The sequence below is a fragment of the Mustela putorius genome, unplaced genomic scaffold (genome assembly GCF_011764305.1).
Source record: "Mustela putorius furo isolate JIRA1106 unplaced genomic scaffold, ASM1176430v1.1 tig00000765_pilon_pilon_pilon, whole genome shotgun sequence".
Classification (NCBI taxonomy): domain Eukaryota; kingdom Metazoa; phylum Chordata; class Mammalia; order Carnivora; family Mustelidae; genus Mustela; species Mustela putorius.
In genome coordinates this window covers 474,087-497,196 of record NW_025421470.1, presented here as the reverse complement: position 1 = coordinate 497,196, position 23,110 = coordinate 474,087, and the positions used below count along the sequence as shown (strand labels likewise).

The following is a 23,110-nucleotide window of genomic DNA, read 5'->3' as shown; positions in this document are numbered from 1 at the left end:
GTGCTGGGTATTACGATAACCCACTGGGGACCCACTGTGACCAACACTTTAGCTAAGACCTCGTTTAGGACCTGGCCGCACGAACCTCCCTCCAACACGGAGGCCATGATGGCAGTCGGGGTGTGACTCCCTTCACACAAGGAAGTGCTGTAGGTCTCCTTGGGGGAAGACCGCCCCCAGGAGTGGTGCTGACAAGTGCACACAGACACACACGCTCGCACACCCTCCCGATGGCCCTGCCTCAGGGCACCCGCTGCACAGAGGAGAAACACTGTGTTGGACGAGCAGAGAGACTGGTGCCACCTGGGGAATGCGTGGGAGGCAGAGTGGGCGAGGGCAGTGGCCAGACCAAGGGGGCTCTCGGAGCCAGGAGCAGGTGGCGGGTCATTTGCTGGGGGACAGGGCACGACTTGCAGGGCCCCTGGACATGAGAGCAGGGGTGTCCTGTTGTGCAGCCTGGGGTGGCCTCTCCCTCCTCATAGGAGACATTGCTCCCTTCTGCTTGAACATTGTGGGTCTCGGGCTGGGCTCCCTGAAAACACAAAGATGCCTCCTTAGAACCCTGCCCTCGGCCTCCCTATAGCCTGGGCAGACCACGGGAGCTGCGCGCGTCAGACTCAGAGTGCAGAGGGAAGTGGTCGGGAAGATGGGAAGGCGTGCGTGCCAAGGGGCAGCCCCTGGGGCACACACAGGAGACCGAGGAGCTCTGCGATGTCTCTCCCCTTGCAGGGGGCGGGGGCTAAACCAGAGATTTGCAAAACTGCTCCTTTTAAGCTGGGGCCACCCCTCCCCACTGTCCCAGAGCCCAGGGACCTCTGCCCAGCCCTGCCGGCACTCCACCTGCATGAAGAACCTGGTCCTGGGGGTCTGCCGCTTCAGTTGGGGGGGGGCAGGGGTCCCCACCACAGCTCTGCCCCCCTCACCCCTCTCACCCTCTCCAAGGCTCTGCTCAGATAAGGACATCACAGTGGCCTCGGGGCCCAGCACCAGGCCCATCTGTGCAGTTCTTGCGAGGAGCAGGCACCTCGGCTGCACCTCCTGACCCTCAGTCCTGCCCATGGTACCTGGGGCCCCCACTGTCCTGGTCCTCCTGCCCTTTCACAGCCTGTCCCCAACTGACCTTGACCCTCTCAGGCCCAGGGGAGCAGGGAGCCCAGGGCCCAAAGTACATTCTGACGTGCAGGGTCGCAGGGTTGGCCTGGGCAAGGGGCAGGAGGGCCCGCGGCTCCGCCCGGGGTCGAGTCCCAGGGGCACGAGCTCGCCAGTCCAGGCGCAGGGTGCGATGCCCAACATCCCAGGTCAGGTCTCCCTGGAAGCGGGGCAGGAGCAGCGGCCGGAACGCCGTGCAGGGAGACCCGAGAGGCAGGGCGCGCCAAGGGCTGCGGGGACCCGCGGCGGGACGCAGGACCCACTGCGGCCGGAGAAGTGGCAGCGCCCCGCTTGCCGAGCCTCCTGGTCCCGCCCGGTCCAGTCCCCGGCCGCGTCCCCCTCCGGCCTCACCCTCCTCCCCCCGCCCCCCGAGGTCGCGCTCGTCCTGGCGGCCTCCCTCCGTCCCCCGCACAGCGCGTCCGACCCGCCGCCCGGTCGCCCACCCCCGCACCCCGCCCCACCCCCGCACCCCGCCCCTCCGCCCCGCCCCGGCGCCTCACTTTCCGCCCCGGCCCCTCGCCCCCTCCCGCCCCCGACGCGCCATCCGCGGGGCCGCAGCGCCTCCCGCTGGTCCCGGCTGTCGGGGCGCGGCCGGGGCGGGAGGCGGGCGCGGTATAAAGTGGGCGGCCCCCGCGGCGGCCCCCGCCCTCCTGCCCGCTCGGAGCCCGCGTCGCGGCCGCCCGGACCCTGCGCTCCCCGAGACGTGTCCGGCGAGGGCGCCCCGCGCGCTCCGGGGTCAGGTAAGCGCCGCCGGAGGCGCCCGGAGCCGCGGCCCGCGCTGCCGACGTGTGACCGCGCGGGGGTCTCCCTCGGCCGGGCCGGTGGTCTCCCCTGCGGCCGCGAGCTCCCCGCGGGGGGCGGGCGCGGGGTGGGGGGGGGCACGCCGGCCTGGGGGCCCCGTGTCAGCCCCTGGCCCCCTCTCAGAGCGCCCGAGTCCGCTCCCGAGGGGCCGCGTAGGGACGGGGGCCGCGGAGTTAACGGTCCGGCCGCCCCTCCTTGGCCCCCTTCTCGGGCAGGGCTGGGGCGGGGCGGGGCGGGGGAGGGGGAGGGGGGTCCTCCCTGTTCCTGGGCTCGGTGCGAAGGCTCTGCCGCTCTGGCTGTCTTACGGGACCGCTGGGGAGCCCTCGCGGTCACCGCCACCGCCACCGCGGGTCACCAAGTGGCCTCGCGGGCCTGGGCGGTCACCGCACGGGACGACCAGCCCTTTTCACGTGGAACTGGGCACAGGGTCTCCAGCGGTGCTGGCCCTGGGCTCTGGAGGGGAGGTGGTGCCCCCTCCTCCCGGGCAGAAGCCCCCGCTGGAGTGAGGTCACCAGGGCCGCCCAGGCACTCTTGGGGTGACAGAGGGTCCCTGACACCGTAGGGAGAGGATAGCTCACCCCCCACCTTACCCCCACCCGGGAATCAGCAGGCACCCCACTGTCCCCCATTCCTCTGAGGCTGACAGTGGCCCACCGGGCATCACCCCCCAAAGTCTGGGGAGGGGGGTGAAGCAGGGGGCGGTCTGGTGAGCATCCCGGTGAAGCAGGGGCCAGGCTGATGGGGCGTGTGGGGGTTCCCCAGCTAGGCCAGACCCCACACCCTCCAGGCTCCCCACTCAGTCTAGCAGAAACCTGGGGGCCCAGCAACCTCAGAGCATGGCTTTGGGGTGGGAGCGGCTGGATCGCCCACGAGAGGTCCCTGCTGATCCTAATAACGGACGAGAAAGGCCTTTGGGGGCTATCCCAGGCTCATCTCACCACGGTCAGGAGGCAGGATGGCGTTGGGGACTCTGAGGAGAGACGCTGTCTGCCCGTCTTGCTGTCCTCCGTCCTGGCCCCATCCAGAGACGGGAGGGCCTGAGCCCCTAGCCTAGGTGACCGCAGACGGACCAGACTGGAGCGGGTGGGCACAAGGGGCCCAGAGGGTCCCTGCGGCAGGACTCAGGACTTGATGGGCCACTGAGCCCTTCTGGCCACCGTGAGGCTGCCGCCCTCCGCGGAGGAAAGCTCCCTGGGACGCCAGAGAAGCCCATGGGGGGGGGGGGCTGCTGCAGGGGTGTCTGCTGGGAAGCCACAGGGAGGGCAGCGTGCAGAGTCGGGACCCGACCGCAGGGCCCCCCAGCTGGACAGAGCTCGGGCCCCTGCCGTGGGCAGGGCCTGTCACACCCAGGAGTGACTGCGTCGCTGGCCGGCGGGTCAGCTCTGTTTCCTGCGGAGCTGTGGGCGGCGGGGTGGCCTCCAGACGAGCTCCCTGGGGTGGGGGGCAGGTCAGAGAAGGGGCAGAGCTGGGTCCTGGCAAAGGGTGTGGCCCAGCCGGCACCTCCTCATCTCTGGAGCCGGGCCAGGTTACCCCACCGGCCCTTTCTACCTGCCAGTCCCGCTAAGGATCCCAAAAGGCACAGGGTGTGGGAAGGCCGTGTTTGCACCCACAAAAAGCTTCATGACTCAGGAAAAACCCGAGTTCTTGTAATTTTTTTTTTTATAATTATTTTTTTTAGGATTTTTTTATTTATTTGACAGAGAGAGAGCACAAGCAGAGGGAGCAGCAGGCAGAGGGAGAGGCAGGCTCCTCACTGAACAAGGAGCCCGATGCGGGACTCGATTCCAGGACTCTGGGATCGTGACCTGAGCCCAAGGCAGATGCTTAACCTACGAGCCACCCGGGCACCCTTCTTGTGATTATTTTAAGAAAACCACAAATAGCTTGATTTTTTCCGCATTTCAGTGGATCAGCCCTTTCTCTGGCTTCTTTCACACATTTGTGCAAAGCCGATGGGGGGTGGGGGGGAGGCCTGGGGTGGGGCACACCTACAAAGAAGCCAGGGTCCCGGGACGCCGGGTCCGCCCCAGGGCTGGCATTGGTGTGGCGTTGGGCCATGTCATACAGCGACAGTCTCCGCGGACTCTCAGCACGCCCTCCCCGCGGACCTGAAACAGGTCAGCACTCCCCGCCACACAGGGGGTCAGCCTCGTGGTGGCCCATTGCAGTGGCTGGAATAAGCATGGGGGACAGACATCCAGCCGCGGGGGACCCCTACCGCTAGAAGAGCAGAGTCTGGGTCTAGAGCTCCAGGAAGTGTCACGCGTTCATGCCTGGGCAGACAGTCCCCCGAAGAGTGAAGGCGGGCGCTGGCACTCTCCACACGGGCCCTGCCGCAGTCTGCGGGTCGTTTCCTCTTTCTCGTGTGCCAGTGTCCTGGAAGAGGAATGGTTGGTCTGTTGGTCTGTCCACACGTCCTTGATTTTTGTGCATTCAGCGTTTTTTGCTCACTGACCATTTGCCTGCTTCTGATCTCCGCTGTGTTCCTAATGAGTGCTCAGTTGCAGTAATCTGTAAGAACTTTACCCCCCAGTTCTTAAAAGTGGTGGTAAAATACAGGCAACATAATTTTTTTTTTAAGATTTTTTCTTTATTTATCTGACAGAGATCACGAGCAGGCAGAGAGGCAGGCAGAGAGAGAGGAGGAAGCAGGCTCCCTGCAGCGCAGAGAGCCCGATGTGGGGCTCGATCCCAGGACCCTGGGATCATGACCTGAGCCGAAGGCAGAGGCTTAACCCACTGAGCCACCCAGGTGCCCCCAGGCAACATAAAATTTATTATCTTAAGCATTTTTAAGTGTAGACCTCAGTGGTGTTCATGTTGTTGTGCTGCTATTTTGTCCATCCACCTCTGAAATTCTTTTCATCTTAAAAAACGGAAACTCTGTACCCATGAAGCGCTGACTCCCTGTTCCCTCCTCCCCCAGCCCCCGGCAGCTTCCATCCTACTTTCTCGCTTTCTGATCTTTTAGAGAGTCTCAGCATCTCATATGGTTTAAATGTCATGTGGTCTTTTTGTCACGGCTAATGTCACTGAGCCTCCCATCCCCAAGGCTCAGCCACACCGGGGCACGTGTCTGAACGTGCGTCCCCTTCGAGGTGAACCATACACCGACAGCCCAGTCGTCCGTCAGTGGACACTGGGACCCTTCCATGTTTTACTTGTTGCGAATAATCACTACTGGGAACAACGAAGATGGGTGTATAGATATCTCTTCGAGGTCTTGCTTTTAATTGGGGGGTAAATAGCTAGAGGTGGAGTTGCTAGATCATATTGTAATTTTATTTTTGGTTTTTTTTTTTTTTTGAGGAACCACTGTACTGTTGTCCACAGAGCCCCTACCTTGGTACATGCCCACCAACACTCCCAATTTCTCCACATCCTCCAACTTGTTACTTCGGGTGTGTGTGTGTGTGTGTGTGTGTGTGAGAGAGAGAGAGAGAGAGAGTTGTATTAACCATCCTAATGAGTGTTAGGTGATATCCTTACAGTTTTGATGTGTTTTTCTCTAATAATTAGTCATGTTGAGCATCTTTTCATGCGTTTCTTGACCATTGGTGTGTCTTCTGTAGAGGAAGGTCTACTCAAGTCCTTTGTCCATTTTTGAATCAAGTTTTTGTTGTTGAGTTTTAGGAGTTCTCAAAAATTCCGGACACTAATCACTGATCACATCTGTGATTTGCAAAGACTTTCTCCCATTATATAGGGTTGTCTTTTGACTCTGGATAGTGTCTTTTCATACACAGAATGTTTTATTTTTCATAAAGTTCAGTTTGCCTAATTTTTCTCTAGTTCCTTGTGCTCTTGGTGTCATAGCCAAGAAATCATTGCTAACTGCAGTGTTGTGAGGTTTTGCCCTACACTTCTTCTGAAAGTTTTATAGATTTAGGTCTTCCATTTAGATCATGGATCTACTTTGGTTTTTTGTTTGTTTTGTTTTGTTTGACTTTATTTTTTTAATTTTAATTTATTTTTAAAATTTCTTTTCAGTGTTCCAGAGTTCATTGTGTATGCACCACACCCAGTGCTGCATGCAATCCGTGCCCTCCACAATACCCACCACCAGGCTCACCCAACCCCCCCACCCCCTTCTCCTCCAAAACTCTGTTTGTTTCTCAGAGTCCACAATCTCTCATGCTCTGTCTCCCCCTCCGATTTCCCCCCAACTGCCTTCTCCTCTTCATCTCCTAATGTCCTCCATGTTATTCCTTATGCTCCACAAGTAAGTGAAACCATATGATAGTTGACTCTCTCTACTTGACTTATTTCACTCAGCATCATCTCTTCCAGTCCCGTCCGTGTTGCTACAAAAGTTGGGTATTCGTCCTTTCTGATGGAGGCATCATACTCCATAGTGTATGTGGACCACATCTTCCTTATCCATTCGTCCGTTGAAGGGCATCTTGGTTCTTTCCAGTTTGGTGACTGTGGCCATTGCTGCTATGAACATTGGGCCCTTCTGTTCACGACATCTGTATCTTTGGGGTAAATACCCAGTAGTGCAATTGCAGGACCATAGGGTAGCTCTATTTTTAATTTCTTAAGGAATCTCCAAACTGTTTTCCAAAGTGGCTGCACCAACTTGCATTCCCACCAACAGTGTAAGAGGGTTCCCCTTTCTCCACATCCTCTCCAATGCACATCGTTCATGGTCTTGTTAATTTTTGCCATTCTAACTGGTGTAAGGTGGTATCTCAATGTGGTTTTGATTCGACTCTCCTGATGGCTAGTGATGATGCACATTTTTTCGTGTGTCTGATAGTCACTTGTATGTCTTCATTGGAGAAGTGTCTGTTCATGTCTTCTGCCCATTTTTGGACATGATTATCTGTTTTGTGTGTGTTGAGTTTGAGGAGTTCTTTATACATCTTGGATATCAGACCTTTTGAATTAATTTTGGGGTATGGTATGAGGAAGGGGTCCAACTTCATTCTTTTGCTTGTGGATACACAGTTTTCACCACACCATTTGTTCTAAAGAACGTCTTTTCCCCCACTGAATGATCACGACACATTTGTTAAAAAGTGCTTGAATGTATATGCAAGAGTTTATTACCGGACTCTATTCAACTCCCCTGGTATATATATATATATATATATCTGTTTTTACGCTAGTACCACCTTTTTTCATTACTATTGCTTTGTATCAAGTTTTGAAATCAGGAAGTGTGAATCCTCCAGCTTTGGTCTTCTCTTTTAGGATTATTTATGCTATTCAGGGTCTCTTGAGATTTCTTATGAATTTTAGAGTGGCCTTTTCTATTTCTGTAGAAATCATCATTGGGATTTTCATAGACATTGAATCACACCTGTAAATCACATCGGGCGGTACTGACAGCCTGATCCTGTCGCGTTCATGGATGTGGACTATCTTTCCATTTGTTTGTATCCTCTTTAATTCCTCTCAGAAAGATTTTCTAGTTTTCAGTGAATAAGTCTTTTGCCTCCTTGGTAAAGTTAATTCCTAAATGTTTTATTCTTTGGATGCTAATGTAAGTGTAATTGTTTTGTGATGTTCACTGTTAGTATATAGAAATGCAACAGATTTTTGTGTTTTGAGTTTGTATTCTACTACAAACTGCTCTGTTTGTGAATTCCAACAGTTCCTTTTATGGAATCTTTGGGGTTTTCTACATATAAAATCATATCATCTGTGAACAGGGATAATTTACTTCTTCCTTTCCACTTTTGAGTGCATTTTATGTCTTTTTCTTGCCTAATTGTTCTGGGTAGGACTCCCAGTATTGTGTTGAACAGAAAGGATGAAAGTAGGCATCTGGGCTTTGTTCCTGACCTTAGAGGAAAGGATTCCAGTGTCTCACCATTGAGTATGATGTTTGCTGTGGAATTTTCACATATGACTTTTATTATATTGAGGTGGGTGCTTTCTATTACTACTTTTGGGGTGTTTTTATTATGAAAGGATGTTAAATTTTATCAGAAGAGTTTTTTGAGCTCATGTCGATTATTTTACATCGACCGATTTTCATAAATCGAATCATCCTTGCATTCCAGGAATAAATGCCACTTGCTTGTGGTGTTTAATATTCTTTTTTTTTAAGATTTTATTTATTTATTTCACAGACAGAGATCACAAGCAGGCAGAGAGGCAGAGACAGAGAGAGGGGGAAGCAGGCTCCCCGCTGAGCAGAGAGCCCGATGCGGGGCTCGATCCCAGGACTCTGGGATCACGACCTGAGCCGAAGGCAGAGGCTTTTAACCCACGGAGCCACCCAGGCGCCCCGGTGTTTAATCTTTTTATCATCCTGTTGAATTCTGTTTGCTAATATTTTGTTAAAGATGTTTGTGTCGGTGTTCAATAGGGATATTGGTCTGTAGTTTCTTTCCTTATAGTGTCTGTCTCACTTTGGCATTAGGGTAATGCTGACATCATAGAGTGAGTGAGGGAATATGCCCTCCTCTGCACCTTGTTTTGAAAAGTTTGAGAAGTATTGATGTTAGTTCTTTAAATGTTCGGTAGAATTCACCAGTGAAGCCATCAGATTTAGGGTTTGTTTTTGTTTTGTCAGGAGATTTTCCATTACTGATTCAGTCTCCTTACTCGGTAGAGATCTGTCCAGAATTTCTCTTTTTTCATGGTTGGGAGGTTTTGCATTTCTAGGAATTTGTCTGTTTCACCTAAGTTACTTGCTCAGAGTTCTCACTTATAATCCTTTCTATTTCTGTGGAATTGGTAGTAATGTTCCCACATTAATTTCTGATTTTGGTCATTTGAGTCTTCCCTCTTTTTTTCCTAGTTCATCTCACTTAAAGTTTGTCAATGTTGTTGATTTTTTGAAAAACCAACTTTTGGTTTCTTTGATACTCTGTTGTTTTTGTCATATATTTCATGTAACTCTGCTCTAATCTTTATTATTCCCTCCATTCTGCTAGCTTTGGGTTTCATTTGTTCTTCTTTTTCCAGTTCCTTAAGCTGTACAATTAGGTTGTTGATTTGAGCTCTTTCTTGCTTTTTAAAAAAAATTTTTAAAGAGATTTTAAAATTAGTTTAGAGAGAGAAAATGTGCACACTGCACCTGTGTAGGAGCAGGGAGGGGGGCAAGGGAGAGAATTTCAAGCAGGCATCCTGCTGAGTGCAGAGCCCAACTCAGGGGTAAATTTCACAACCTTGAGATCATGACCTGAGTTGAAATCAAGAGTTGGACTCCTAACTGACTGAACCACCCAGATACCCCTGAGCTCACTCTTATTTTTGTATGAAAACATGTATAGTTGTAAATTTCCTCCTAAACATGACTTTGACTGTGTTCCATACATTCTGGCATGTTTGTATTATTTCATTTTTATTGGTCTCTGAGTATTTTATAATTTCCCTTGTGATTTATTCTTTGATCTAGTGGTTCTTTAAAAGTGAGTCTTTAACTTCTGCAATTTTGTGAATGTTCCAGTTTTCCTTCTGTTTTGGACTTCTAACATCATCCCACTGTGATGAGAGAAGATGCTTTCTATAATATTTTCTTCTTAAATCCATGGAGGTTGCCATTTTTGTTTTACCTTCTCCCATTATTGCAAGCCTCTCCCTTTCTTCTCTGGCTGAATTTAATCCAGGAGATTTAAAGTATTGGCAGCCTCGTGCTCGCTTCGGCAGCTCATATACTAAAGTATTGGCAGCCTTTTTCCCTATTCATTTTTATCTTTTTGGGGGGGAGCTAGACATTGAAGACTAGAACATTCTAATGCAACTGCATGTACGGGGGAAATCAGATGTGCACTGCACATGTTCAGGGAAGATATGTGCTCAGGAAACACCTGAGAACACCTTAGACTTAGACTTCAGGCTTATCCTTGTCACAGAGAAACCCTACAACAATAAGATAAGTAAATAAACAAACAGCAAGCCCTAGAGAAGAAGAATCTGATTTCAGACATGCCACTATTAGATTCCATACTACTACTGGATTCAGATTTCCAGTTTTCAACAAAAGAATTACAAAGCACAAAGAAACAGGAAATGTGTGTCCTGTGTGATCCATTCAAAGCTATGTGTGTGTGTGTGTGTGTGTGTATCGATATATATATCAACAAAACTATCCTGGAAAAAGACCTGATGGTGGACCTAGTGGCCACAGACCTGAACACAACCATCTTAAAGATGCTCAAAAAACTAAAGGAAAGCATTAAAGAAGTCAAGAAAACAATGTCTGAATAAAATGAAAGTATCGATAAAGAGAAACTCACGGTAGAATTCAAAAAGAAATAGTGGAGCTGAAAAATAAAATAACTAAAATGGAAACATCACTAGAGGAATTCAGAAGAAGATTTGAGCAGACAGAAGAAATAACCTGTGAAGTTGGAGATAAGACAATGCAGATTATTGAGTCTAAGGAACAGAAAGAAAAAAGATTAAAGAAAAGTGAACAGAGCCTACAGAACTTGCAGGCGTGGTGTAGGAGTCCCAGAAGGAGAAGAGGGAGAGACAATGACAGGGAAAGTATTTGAGGAAATATTGGCTCAAACCTCCCAGTTTGACGGAGACATGAACATCAAATCCAAGAAGCTCAGTGAACTCCAAGTAGGATAAATTCAAAGGCACTCACACTGAGACACATCGTCATCCAACCATCAAAAACCAAGACAAAGAGGAAACTGAAATCAGCGAATGAGATGGGACTCACGATATTCAAGGAATCATAACTAAGATTATCAGCAGAGTTCTCTTCAGAAATTGGGGAGACCAGAGACAGTGGGCTGATCATATTCAAAATGCTAAAAGAAAAAAGACCTGTCACCCAAAAATTCCATATCTAGCAAAACTATCCTCCAAAAGTGAGGGTGAAATTAAAAATTGCCAGTTAAACAGAAGCTGAGGGAGTTTGTTAATACAAGACCTGACCTACAAGAAGTGTTGAAGGGGGTCCTGTGTGGTGAAGTAGGAGGACACTAGATGGTGGCTCAAGGTCACACGGAGGAATAAAGGTCTCAGGAAAGATCAACATACGAGCAGTTATAAAAGCTAATTTATCATGATAATGTTATGTGACTCCACTTTTGTTTTCTACATAATTGAAGAAACTAATGCATTACAAATAATATTTGGTTATGCTTTGAACATACAACGTATAAAACATGTATATATACACGCATTCTGAATTTATACCAGCTTTACATGTAAATTCAGACTAGAGTGCTAGGACTTTAGGATGTTCACTATTACCCCCACGGTAACCACAAAGAAATACCTAGAGATTATACACAAAAATAAATGTGGAAGGGACAGAAATGTTTCACCACAAAAATCAACAAAACACGAAAGAAGACAGTAATGCAGAAAATGAGAAACAAAAAGCTGTAAGGCATATGGAAAACGAACAGCAAAACGACAGAAGTCTCTCCTTATCAGAGTTTTTTTAATTGTAAACAAATCACACTGTCCAACCCAGACGGAGACTGGCAGAACAGCTTAGGAGAAAACCCCATCCAACGGCGGCTGAGCCTCAAACGGCACGAGTCTCAGCGTACAGACCTACGTCTGTGCGGAGTTTTTACATCACAGCGCTGTAAACGTGTTTGTCCTCGGCGTGATTGCCCTCTAGCTTACTCGACTGTAAGAATCCGTGACGTGTGCACACGGTACGTGCCCATCAACTCCACTGTCGTCAGTCAGGCTTCCGCTCAACAGTCGCCTCTTAGCAGTTACATTGTGGGGGAGTCGAAAGTTATATGCAGATTATCGGCTGTGTGGGGAGGGGGTCGGCACCCCGACCCTCGCGCTGTGCCAGGTCAGCTGTCTACAAGAGACTCACAGTACTTCCAGAGACTTTATCTGTACAAATAGAAGCAAAAGAGAGCAAATAAAATGAACTTTAAATCAAAAACTGTTACAAGAGACAAAAGACATTGTATGTTAATAAAATTTGTGATACCGCAGGAAGCTATACCAGTTATAAACATTGCACACCTAATAGCAGGCCGTCAAAAATGTTAAACCTTAAAAATATCAAATCTTGATCATATACTGGAAAGACTATTATCTGGCTCTTGGTCTGCTTCCAGGCTGCTCCTGCTGCCTTTACTGTAAGGAACTGTTATCCGTGGGGGCTCAGGTGTCAAGACTGAGGGCCCCAGGCTGCCCGGGTGGCTCAGTCAGTGGAGCGTCTGCCTTCGGCTCAGGTCATGATCTTGGGGTCCTGGCATCGAGCCCCGCATCGGGCTCCCTGCTAGTAGGGAGTCTGCTCCTCCCTCTGCCCCTCCGCCCCCCACTTGTGCTCCTGAGCACTCTCTCTCAAATACATAAAATCTTTAAAAAAAAAAAAAAAGCAGCCGTGCAGCCTGGCTGCTGGCTGAGCCCCAGGGCAAGCTGCACGCACAGGGTCAGTGTGCCCCTGTGTGAGGTGGGACCCGCAACGGTACCAAAGCCCGAGGTGGTGTGGCTCACGGGAGGAGGCTGGTGGGCGTCTGGGGCAGGGCAGCCACGGCAGACGTCTCCCTGTCGCCTCAGCCACCTGGTCGTGATTTGCACTCCCTTCTGGAATTCACGCGGGTGCGGGTGAGGCAACTCCTGTCTCTAGCCCTGTGGCGACCCCCGCCCCCCCGTCACTGTCCTGAGGGGCCACCATCCTCCCCCCTCCGTCCCGGGTCACCCGGCGGGTGTTTGCTGTTCACCACAAAACCACAGACGCCTATTGCCCCTGAGAGCACCGGCGCCCTCAGCACCGCAGACTCCGGTTTTTCTCGGCTGCTCTTACTTACGCCTCTTTAGACTCATTCCGTCCACGTGTACAAGAAACACACAAAAATATTTCTTGAAGGTTCTGATTAAATTACATTCAATTACAGATTCCCTTAGAGATAAATGATATTCTTAAGTATTGGGTTTCTCATCCAGGAACAAGTTTCGTCTCTCCGAAGTGTTCCTTAGAAAAATTTTGAGATTTTTTAATAAGTCCTGCACTTTCTTAGATTCTTAACTTTACTCCCTAACTTTATGTCATTTTTGCGGTAGTGTAAACAGTATTTTCCCATTAAACTTCCTAATTGGTTGTTGCTAATAGAAGAAAACCTGTAGCTTTTTGTATGTATTTTTCTTATAATTGTCCCACTGAACCCCCCCTTCCTGTAAACGTTGTGTGGTCGAGTTTGTTGGGTTTTCGAATTCTCGTCGTTAGGGAGGACGGTTTCCATCTCTTCCCGTTCCAAGACTTATGCTCTGTTTCTCTGTGCAGTCTTACTGCTTTGGCTTCCTGCACAACTCGGAAGCACAGAGTGAGAGCCGCACTCCGTCTCGTTCATGTGTCTCTTTCTTGTGCTCTCGTGGACATTCTTTGAGCCCGATGGGGGCTTGATGTGGGCGTCAGGCCCACAGTAGACTCCCTGAGTTCAGGAAGCTGGGATTTCAGTATATGGGTATGTGTGCGTTGGTGTCAAGTGGAACAGTCCAGATTCTTGAAGGAAGTACCCCTACTTTAGTTTTTGTATAAAATATGATCTTGGTTGTAGATTGAAACATACATGCTTGATAACACTAATTCAACTCCTCAATTTCTTATTTTCTTTTTTCTCCATCAGCAATGGTTGTTTCAGGTGCCATTAAAATAGTGACATGATTTTCTTTTCATGTTCATGTGCCCGACATTAATGTACTGTGTAGGATTGTATCATCATTGTATTTCCCAGCTGACTTCATCCAGTTCTGGGGCAGTTGTCCTGGATATGCTATTGGATCGTATTTTCTAGCATCTTTTGGGATGTTGGCAACTGTATTCCGAAGTGGGAATTGCCCGCAGAGTTTCTTTTACGGATCCCTTTTATCAAGTTTTGGTCTCAGGTTTTTCCACGTTTAATGAATTGAAAGTTTCTTTTTATGTTTTGCAACAGGCTAAAAAGTAGAGAAGTGTTTGTCCTTGAAGGTGCAGAAGAACTCCCACACCCATGTGGGCGGGGCTCTGGGGCGTTCCCGGCCTGCGTGGCCCGTCCTTCCCGGCAGAGCCCGGCCAGTCCTCCCCTCTGCTCAAGGCTCCCCATCTTTCCTGGTCGTTAGCCGAGCGCTGCACTCGGTGTGCTTTTGAAGACCTTCTACACATGGTGTCATATTATCGTACTCATTCCTAGACTTGTGCTACTATATTTGGGCTTCATCATTTTCCTTTCTGATAAGTTTTTTTACTTTACTGGCTCTTTCAAAGAACCAGCTCTTGGGTTTGTTTGTTTGTTTGTTTGTTTTTTATTTATTTATTTATTTATATAATTCTACCGTTGTTTTTTTTTTAATCAGCTGGTTTATTTCTTATTTTCTTTCTCTTGTTTTCCTAGGTTTCATTGTTGTTAATTTATTTTTGTCCCGAGCTTCTTCAACGATATGCCTAATTTGTTACACTTATTTCCTATCCTATGACATAGAGCATCTAAGGCTATATATATATATATATATATAGCCTTATACTATATATATATATGGCCTTATACTATATATATATATTGTCCTCTAGTTACAGCTTTGGCCTTCTCATATTTGTTTTTACGTATAATTTTGTTGTCACTAATTCCTATGTAGTTCTAACAAGAGAGTTTTTAAATTTCCAGGTGTTTTATTTTTTTTTTCTGTCTTACCAGTGACTGCTTTTGTATTGTAGTTCGGAAAATTTCATGTAAAATTTCTGATTTTTAAAAAAATTTGACAGAGGGAAATCACAAGTAGGCAGAGAGGCAGGCAGAGAGAGAGGAAGGGAAGCAGGCCCCGTGCTGAGCAGAGAGCCCGATGTGGGACTCGATCCCAGGACCCTGGAATCATGACCTGAGCCGAAGGCAGCGGCTTAACCCACTGAGCCACCCAGGCGTCCCTAAAATTTCTGATTTTTAAAAAAAATTAATTAAACCTGCTTTTGTGGTCACCTGGAACTGAATTTTGTAAAATTTTCATGCATTCCCTACTTGCAGGTTTCAAAGGTAGATACAGCTGATAGCTAGGCAGTGTGTGCATGTGTTGCATGCACATTATCCAAATCCAAATGTTCAGAAAATGCATATTCCCTAGTCCTTACTATCAAAGTTTTCTAAAACAGGACATTCATTTCCTCTTTGTTGTTGTTTATGTGATCTCTCAGGAACTTTCAAAGGTGAGTTAAAGTCTTCTGATGCTTTGTCAGCTTTTTCTTCAATTTTTCACCACTTTTGCTTCAAACCCTTACTGTGGCACCCAGCACACACGGGCTCATGACCAGACCCTGAGCGGCCTTTCCCTTGTCCTTGGCCCCGTCTCTCGCCCTCGCATCTCCCCTTGGACGGCCTCCACCGTCCCACTGGCCTCTCTGTCTCAGCCCGTCTTCCTTCTCTCTGCACTGTCTGTGACACCCTCCAGTGTGACTCGCATGGACCCCATCCAGACGGCTTTCACTTTTTTATCTCATTTAGGAATATTTATGGTTTTTTCTTTCTTTTTTTATTGCAGTATAGTTGGCATATAACATACTGATTTTAGGCATGCAGCATCGTGACCCAACCGTTCTGTACCTTCAGCTGTGCTCGGCACCGTAAGTGTCGTCACCGTGTGCCCCACACAATGCTAGTGCAACACGACTGACTGCGCCCCCTGCTGTACTCTTCACCCCCGTGACTCATTTCTCGATGGAACCTGTGCCTCTTCATCCCCTTTGTCTGCTGTCACCATCTTCGACTACTCCCACCTTCCCACTGGCAGCCACCGGTTTGTTCTCTGTGTGGATGAATCTGTTTTTGTTTATTTGTTCATTTGTTTTGTTTTTTAGATTCTATGTACAAGTGAAATCACATGGTCTATGTCTCTGACTCGTGTCTTCAGCATAATATTCTCTAGGTCCGTGTTGTTGCAAATGGCAAGATCCCGTTCCTTTTTATGACTGAGTAATAGACCACTGTGTGTGTGTGTGTTGTGTGTAGACACACAGACATATATACACCATATCTTCTTTATCCATTTTTTAACATTGACTCCTGTGGGGTTACGTACGGTGCTTTATTAGTTTCAGGTGTGCAGTATAGTGCCTCAACACCCCCTGCATCACCCGGTGCTCATCACAAGGGCCCTCCTGACGCCCCGTGACTTACTGCGCCCTCTTCCCCACACACCTTCCCTCTGGTAACAATCAGTGTCTTCTCTATAGTAAGAGCCTGGGTTTGGGTTTTTCTTTTTTTTTTTTTCCCTTTATTTCTTACATTGCACATTTGAGTGAGGTCATAGGGTATTTGTGTCTGACTGACTGATTTCACCCAGCATAACACTCTCTAGCTCCATCCACGTCATTGCAAAGAGCAAGACGTCATTCTTCATATGAGTGAGCAATATTCCACTGTAAACACCCCACATCTTCCGTATCCGTTCATCCGTCCATGGACACACGGGCTGCTTCCCTGTTCGGCCACTGTAGCGAATGCTGCTCCGAACATCAGGGCGCATGGGAACATTTGTCTTCAACAGAAGAATCTACAGCGTTCACATATATTGTCACAACTCATCCATGTGATATTAATTGTGCTTTCTGACTCCTTTTTTCTTCATTTTTTATATTTTACTGTATTCCTCAAGTTTCTTTGCTTTCTTACTTACTTTTATTCATTTCTCTGTTTGCTGCAGAATTTTTTTGGAATGGTATGTAGGTGAGCCCTTTTACATCTGAGACTTTTACCCTTTACATGAAAGCGAAGTTGACAAGGCAGACATCGTTGGGTTATTTTATTCTCCCTCAAATTTCTCCAGTTACTTTCTCCTTGTTTTTCTGTGTACAATATTATGGAGGAAAAGTCTGAGGCCTGAACTGGTTATCTACTGCTATGTGTAAGTTATTTCAGAACTTAGTAACTTAAAACAATAAGCGTTTACAATGTCATAATTGATTCGTGTCAGGAATGGCTTGACTTGGTGGCTCTGGCTCAGGGTCCCTGATGCGGTGCCATCCCAGTCGGGGGGATTGGCCAGGGCTCCGCTCACCTGATGTCTGGCCTGGGCTGAGGATGGGCTTCTGCGATGGCTTCCTCACCTGGCTGGTGGCTGGTGGCTGGAGGCCTCGGTCCCTCTCTCCTAGGCTTCTGAAAGGCTGCCTGAGGGCCTTCACACGACAGCAGTCAGCTTCCTCTCTGAGGACCCAAGACAGGGCCAGACAGCGCCCATGATGTCTTCTGTGGGCTTGTCTCGGAAGCCACGTCATCACCTGATCTTTTGGTCATACAGGCTGGTGACAGTTGAGTGTGTGAGGATTTCGTGAGAGGGTGACACCAGGAAGCAGGAAGAAGTGGGCCCACCTCAGAGACTGCCCGTGACAACACCAAAAAGATTCTTCGCTTTAGGTGTTTTCTGTGTTTTGTTTGACTTTGTTGCTGCTATTGTGTTTCCTCCCATGTAGATTGTTTTAGAATTCTTCATTTCACTTGAGAGTGGCATCTTTCAACAATACACTGCATTACGGGGGCCTCCTTGAACTGACGGTGTGTGTGGTAGTGTGTGTGAGGGTGGGTGTGAAACGTGTGACTGGTGTGGTGTGTGCACACGTGCAGGGAGTGGTGCCGGGGGGGTGGGGGTTCCCTGGCCTTCGGCACCCCCCTCCCTCCCACAGCAGACGGGACAGGATGGGGCTCACGGCTCCCCCACTGGGGGCAGCAAGGTGATCGGCAGTGGAGGACAAAGCTGCACCCACATCCCAGTGCTCAGTCCTGACCGGCCCCCACCCTGCCCCGCCAAGCTCCTGCGGTCCCCACGTTGGCTGTCACATGTGGTTGATGGCTCTGAACCTTTGCTCTGACTGTTGCCTCCTGACTTCCTCTTGGCTCCCAGGTTCTTTGGAGTCCCCGACTTGCTCCCCTGCCATCTCCTCAGTCCCCATCCCCAGCCCTCCCTGAATGAACCTTCCCTGAGCCAGGCGCTCCCCTTCCTCTGGACAGTCCCCTCAGTCTGGGCCTCCATCACCTCATGCAGGAAGCCTGCCCGGATTCCCTGGCACACCCACTGGGCTTGCATTCGTCTGGGCAACCGTCACCGCCTTGCTGGGTCACAACCCCTACCTGCAGGGTCATGGCCTCTTAACCTGACCATGTCCTATCCTGGGGAGGCAGGGCCAAGTCCTGTTCACCTCTAACCATGCCAGGACTTGCTCCTCTAATCTGAAACGCAAGTGATATTGAACCTTGAATCTGCCTGCCAAAACCCATCCACCTCCTCTCAAAAATGCATTCAGGGGCATCGCAGGGAAATAGCACCAAAGTGCGCCAATGCCTCTGCTTTTCCCCAGCCGCCACCCCCCAGGGCAGAGATGGGCTGTGCCGACCGAGACTCGTCCAGAATCAAGGCTCTGCATCCCCTGAGTGTGTGTGTGTGCGCGGGCTGCCTAGGGCGAGGGAGAAGGGCGTCTCCCCGAGCCCATGTGCCCTCTGCCCCACGGTGTGCTGCCCCTGCTGTCCGGGATCCCGCATGGCGCTGGGCACCGGCGACAGTGGCTACTTCTCCCGTTGCAGGACGTCAGCATGGGTGCTGCGGGGATGCTCCGAGGCCCCTGCTCTGCCCTCCTGCTCTGGGGGCTCCTGGGGGCCGTCCACGCCCAGCAGCAGGAGGTCACCGCCCCCGGCCTCTCTGAGAGAAGCAGCTGCCCAGGTATTGGCCAGGGGCCTGCGACCCCATGTGGGTAGGAAAGGCGGGGGGCCACCGTGAGGGTGGAGCCTGGGATTCCCCCACGTGCACGACGCCTGGCAACGGGCTCGTGCCGCAGGCCCCCGCCCTGGGCAGGCCAGTGACGCCCCCGCGCCCCCAGAGAAGGCCGACTGCCCCATCAACGTGTACTTCGTGCTGGACACCTCGGAGAGCGTCACCATGCAGTCGCCCATCGACAGCCTGCTGTACCACATGAGGCAGTTCGTGCGGCAGTTCATCAGCCAGCTGCAGGACGAGACCTACCTGGACCAGGTGGCCCTGAGCTGGCGCTATGGGGGGCTGCACTTCTCCGACGTGGTGAGGGTGTTCAGCCCGCCCGACAGCGACCGAGCCTCCTTCACCAAGAGCCTGGAGAGCATCATCTCCATCCGGAAGGGCACCTTCACCGACTGCGCGCTGGCCAACATGACCCAGGAGATCCGGCAGCTCAAGGCCAAGGGCGGGGTCCACTTCGCGGTCGTCATCACCGACGGCTACGTCACCGGCAGCCCGTGCGGGGGCATCAAGCTGCAGGCGGAGCGGGCTCGCGAGGAGGGCATCCGGATCTTCACCGTGGCCCCCGACCAGATCCCGAACGAGCAGGGTCTGCGGGACATGGCCAGCATGCCGTTCGAGCTCTACCGCAACAACTACGCCACCGTGCGTCCCGACCTGGAGATCAACCAGGACACCATCAATCGCATCATCAAGGTCATGGTGAGGCGCTGCCTGGCCACGCCCACCCACTGGGCACCAGGAGCAGGGGTGGAGGCCGGAGCCCTGAGACCTGCTCCCTCACTGGGCAGTGCCCTGCTCTGGGGCTCAGTTTACCCCTGTGGGAGGGTGAGCTCCCCATTCCCACCCAAATCTCTGGCTCTGGCTAAGTAGCATTTTTTTCTGTCTTTTCCACAGAAACATGAAGCCTATGGAGAGGTGAGAGGCGTTTTCCGGTCCTGCCGCCCCGGCCGGGTGCTGCCCGCTGGGAGTCTGAGGCGCTGACCTGGCAGAGATGATGACCGCCCCAGCCCCCTGCTGCTCCCGGGGGTCTGGGACAAACGGGAGGAGGCCAGGGAGCAAGACCCCTTGGTCCTCCCAGAATCGGATGAGGGCCTTTGGGTTCGGGGCTTCCTGGGCGCCTCCCAAGTCTGCTCCTCCATCGGGCCCCGTGCTCCTAATGGCCCACGGCCCAGGGGTCCTCGGCCCGCACCAGCTCCCTCCCTGGCCCCCACCTGGGACTCTCCCTGCCAGCCTTCCCCAACACCCCTTGCTTCTTGTTTCAGTGCTACAAGGTGAGCTGTCTGGAGATCCCCGGGCCGCTCGGCCCCAAGGGCTACCGCGGACAGAAGGTAAGATGCCCGGCCCAACCTCGGGGTCCCAGCTGCCAGGAGGCCCCCCGGCATCTCTTCAGCTCCAAACATGGGGCCACATGCGCCCAGGACAGTCTCAACCCTCTGACCCTGGGAGAACTAAAACCAGTTTTTGTCTCGGTCCTCTTTAATGGCATTTTGAGAAAAGCAGGAATGCGTTTTCATTCTTAGCTTTGCCGTGGCAGCTCTGGTGTAGGGAGACTCGCCGGGGCAGGAGACCTGGAACAGGGTCCTGCCAAAGCACCCGGAGCTCCCACTCCCACACTCCTTACGGGGCCCACTGCCGGGGCGTCAGACACCCCGCAAGTTCGGTCAAAGGTCGGACGTGATGGCAGAGGAGGGGAGAACCTCTGGGAAGATGAGCCCATCCCTACGCAGCTCCATTTCCCTCTTCTAGATCTGAAGGGAGCCGTCTAGACCAGTAGGAGTGTAGATGCCCATCCCCAGGTCCCCAGCTAGATGCCCCCCCCCCCCCGTGACACTGCCACCTGCCACAGCCTAGGCATGGAGGTCCCCGAGGAGGCAGCTTCACAGACGTGGCCCTGCCATGAGGGGAGGGGCGCCCACGATGATATCTGAAGGGACACAAAGGAGCCCCCAAAACAAAACAGGACACACCAGCTCCGAAGCCTCTGCCCGCCTACCTGCTTCCTGCTCCAGTTTACTCCTTTCTCCGTGATCTGCGTTTAGGGTGCCAAGGGCAACATGGGCGAGCCAGGAGAGCCTGGACAGAAGGGGCGACAGGTGAGTGTCCTCCACGCCCTGCCCGTAGGCGCGACAGGTGAGTGTCCTCCACGCCCTGCCCGTAGGCGCCAGGTTCCCAGGACTGGGGCTCAGCTGCGGCTCTTTGTTCTTTCTCCGTAGGGAGACCCAGGCATTGAAGGCCCCATTGGATTCCCGGGACCCAAGGCAAGTCGCTGCCAGCCCTGCGCCCGTGACTAGGGGTCAGGGGAACAGGCCAAGGGCTGTCTGGGCCGGGTGGGGACTGGCCCACAGGGTCAGGTTGTCTCCAGGCCACCCACCGCCTTCATTCCCAGGGCAAGAAGCCAAGAGCCTCGGGATCTTGAATGTTGTCCCTGAACTCAGCTGGGACTGGCTGCCCCTGCTCGCCCCCGATCTGGGGCACGCGCAGCCCCGGTGATGCCGCTGGCTGCCCCTGCTCGCCCCCGATCTGGGGTGCACACACCCCCAGTAACGCCGCTCTTCCTTTCTTCCGACCTCAGGGTGTTCCTGGTTTCAAAGGAGAGAAGGTGAGACTGTGACGTGGTCCCAGAGCCCAGCAGCGTCCGTCAGCGCATCGTGGCCCCGATGGGGCGCCGTATCTGGCGTCACGGAGGGGCGCCCTCTCTGGGGTCCTCTGGCCTCTTGCTTGGTCTGAGGCAGACCTGGCCCCCGGAGGCAGTGGCGACTGTGGGACTCCAAGCTAACCGGCCTCCCTTTCCTCCTGCACAGGGTGAATTTGGAGCCGACGGGCGGAAGGTGAGCAGATCGTCTGGGCCGGCGGGCGGGGCACCCCACCTTCCCGCCGCCCCAAGGCTTGACCATCACACCTCTCCCTCCAGGGGGCTCCCGGCCTGGCCGGCAAGAACGGGACTGATGGACAGAAGGTAGAGTGCATCTCGGGCCCCTCCCCAGGCCAGGGGCACCGCGTTTCTGGCATAGGAGTGAGCAGAGCCTCCCCGAGACCCTTGGGCCCTTACCTGGGGCCTTTGGGGCCCCTGGCCACTGCCCACAGCCTGTGGCTGGACGGCCCCCACTGTCACCTAGCCAGGGACACAGGACAGATAAGAGCATGGCTCGAGCCAGCGTGGACATTCACTTCTGAGGACGGGCTCTCGGGGGTCTCCAGCCTGGGCTCTGGAAGCCCAGATCCGGCCTGGGGGGTAGGGCGGGGGGAGCTCATGCTGCAGCCACATCCCAGGGACCTGGTCTGCCACCCGCAGAGAGGCTGCCGTACCGTCCAGCCCCTGAACACACAGCTGGGTGCCCGCTGGGAATGACACAGAGGGGACCGCCCCCGCACATTCGCCCGTTGGTGCACGACCCTGACCCACCTTCTGCTCCCCTCTTCTCCTCCAGGGCAAGCTGGGGCGCATCGGGCCTCCTGGCTGCAAGGGAGACCCCGGGAGTCGGGTAAGGCCAGCTCGGGCTCCAGGAGACGCAGGGTCTTGGCAGGGCGTGGCAGGGCAGGGTGGTGGCCAGCCCCTCGAGCTGCAGTGAGGAAGCAGGGAGCCACTTGGCGTGGCCCCTCTCTGCAGCCTCTCTCCTGCCCGTCCCTTGTCCCCACCCAGGGTTCAGCCAGAGCTGCGGCCTCATGATGAGGAAATACTCTCGGGGCTTCTGGGGCAGGCTGGGGCGGGGCTCCTGGGCGTCCTGACGGTGGCTTCTGGAAGCCCAGACCCAGCGGAGCACTCGGTCCACCGGGCTTCTGCTCATCGGGCCCCAGGAAAGCCCCGCACAGCTCTGGGCAGCAGTCTGGGACAGCCCTGTCACTCTGTCTTGCAGGGCCCCGACGGATACGCAGGGGAAGCCGGCAGCCCTGGGGAGCAAGGGGACCAGGGCATCAAGGTAGGCTGAGGGCCAGGGTGATGGCCCTTTGAGGGCAGCGCCAGGCTCTGGGGGAGTGCAGGGGCCAGCCCGGCCAAGAAGCCACTCAGAGAGGGCCTGTCCCTGCAGAGTGGCCCTCGGGAGTAAGAGGCCTGGGGACGCCCTGCCTCAGGGGTGCTGGGGCGCTCCCTCCCAAGGGCTGCGGGTGCCTTGCCCAAAAATGCCAGTGTGTGGCCAGCTGAGGACCGTGTGTCCGGTCAGGCAGCTCTGCGGCGCCCACGGGGCCCCAGCCATGAAACCACCGTCCTCCAAGGCCTCGCGGGGTCCCTCTGCCAAGCTCTCGGGCGCCGCGGCTGTTCCGCGCCCACCCTGCTGGCTGCCCAGGCCTCTGGAGGAGCAGGACGACAGCCCCTCCCAAGAAGGCAGCCCCGTGGACGGGCCCGGGTCTGATGAGCTCCCCATGCAGCCACGCGGGCCCAGCCCCTTGCAGCTGGCTCCTGCCTGTTGCCAGCGTCTCAGGGATGGGAGGCTGATCTCTCCAAACTTTCCCAGGGAGATGCTGGCCGTCCGGGACGCCGAGGACCCCCAGGAGACAACGGGGCCAAAGGGAGCAAGGCAAGTGCCCCCGGCTGGTCGCT

The 23,110-nt window shown here is 53.0% G+C and overlaps 1 protein-coding gene across 5 annotated transcripts in view; it reads left to right on the top strand.

The window, feature by feature from the left end:
- The first annotated feature begins 1,757 nt into the window (after positions 1–1,757).
- Positions 1,758–23,110, top strand: part of COL6A2 (collagen type VI alpha 2 chain) — a 33,036-nt gene continuing 11,683 nt past the window's right edge. For 2 of the 5 annotated variants that reach the window (XM_045084298.1, XM_045084300.1), the window contains exons 1-13: positions 1,758–1,889; positions 18,387–18,522; positions 18,680–19,275; positions 19,471–19,491; positions 19,839–19,904; positions 20,616–20,669; positions 20,790–20,834; positions 21,149–21,175; positions 21,378–21,404; positions 21,488–21,532; positions 22,005–22,058; positions 22,431–22,493; positions 23,025–23,087. In XM_045084298.1, coding sequence (XP_044940233.1) covers positions 18,396–18,522; positions 18,680–19,275; positions 19,471–19,491; positions 19,839–19,904; positions 20,616–20,669; positions 20,790–20,834; positions 21,149–21,175; positions 21,378–21,404; positions 21,488–21,532; positions 22,005–22,058; positions 22,431–22,493; positions 23,025–23,087 — 1,188 coding nt within the window. In that variant the 5' untranslated portion in view covers positions 1,758–1,889; positions 18,387–18,395. Of the gene's footprint in view, positions 1,890–15,354; positions 15,437–18,386; positions 18,523–18,637; positions 19,276–19,470; positions 19,492–19,838; positions 19,905–20,615; positions 20,670–20,789; positions 20,835–21,148; positions 21,176–21,377; positions 21,405–21,487; positions 21,533–22,004; positions 22,059–22,430; positions 22,494–23,024; positions 23,088–23,110 lie in introns of all 5 variants that reach the window. The other 3 variants (XM_045084296.1, XM_045084299.1, XM_045084297.1) reach the window with 2 other exon arrangements.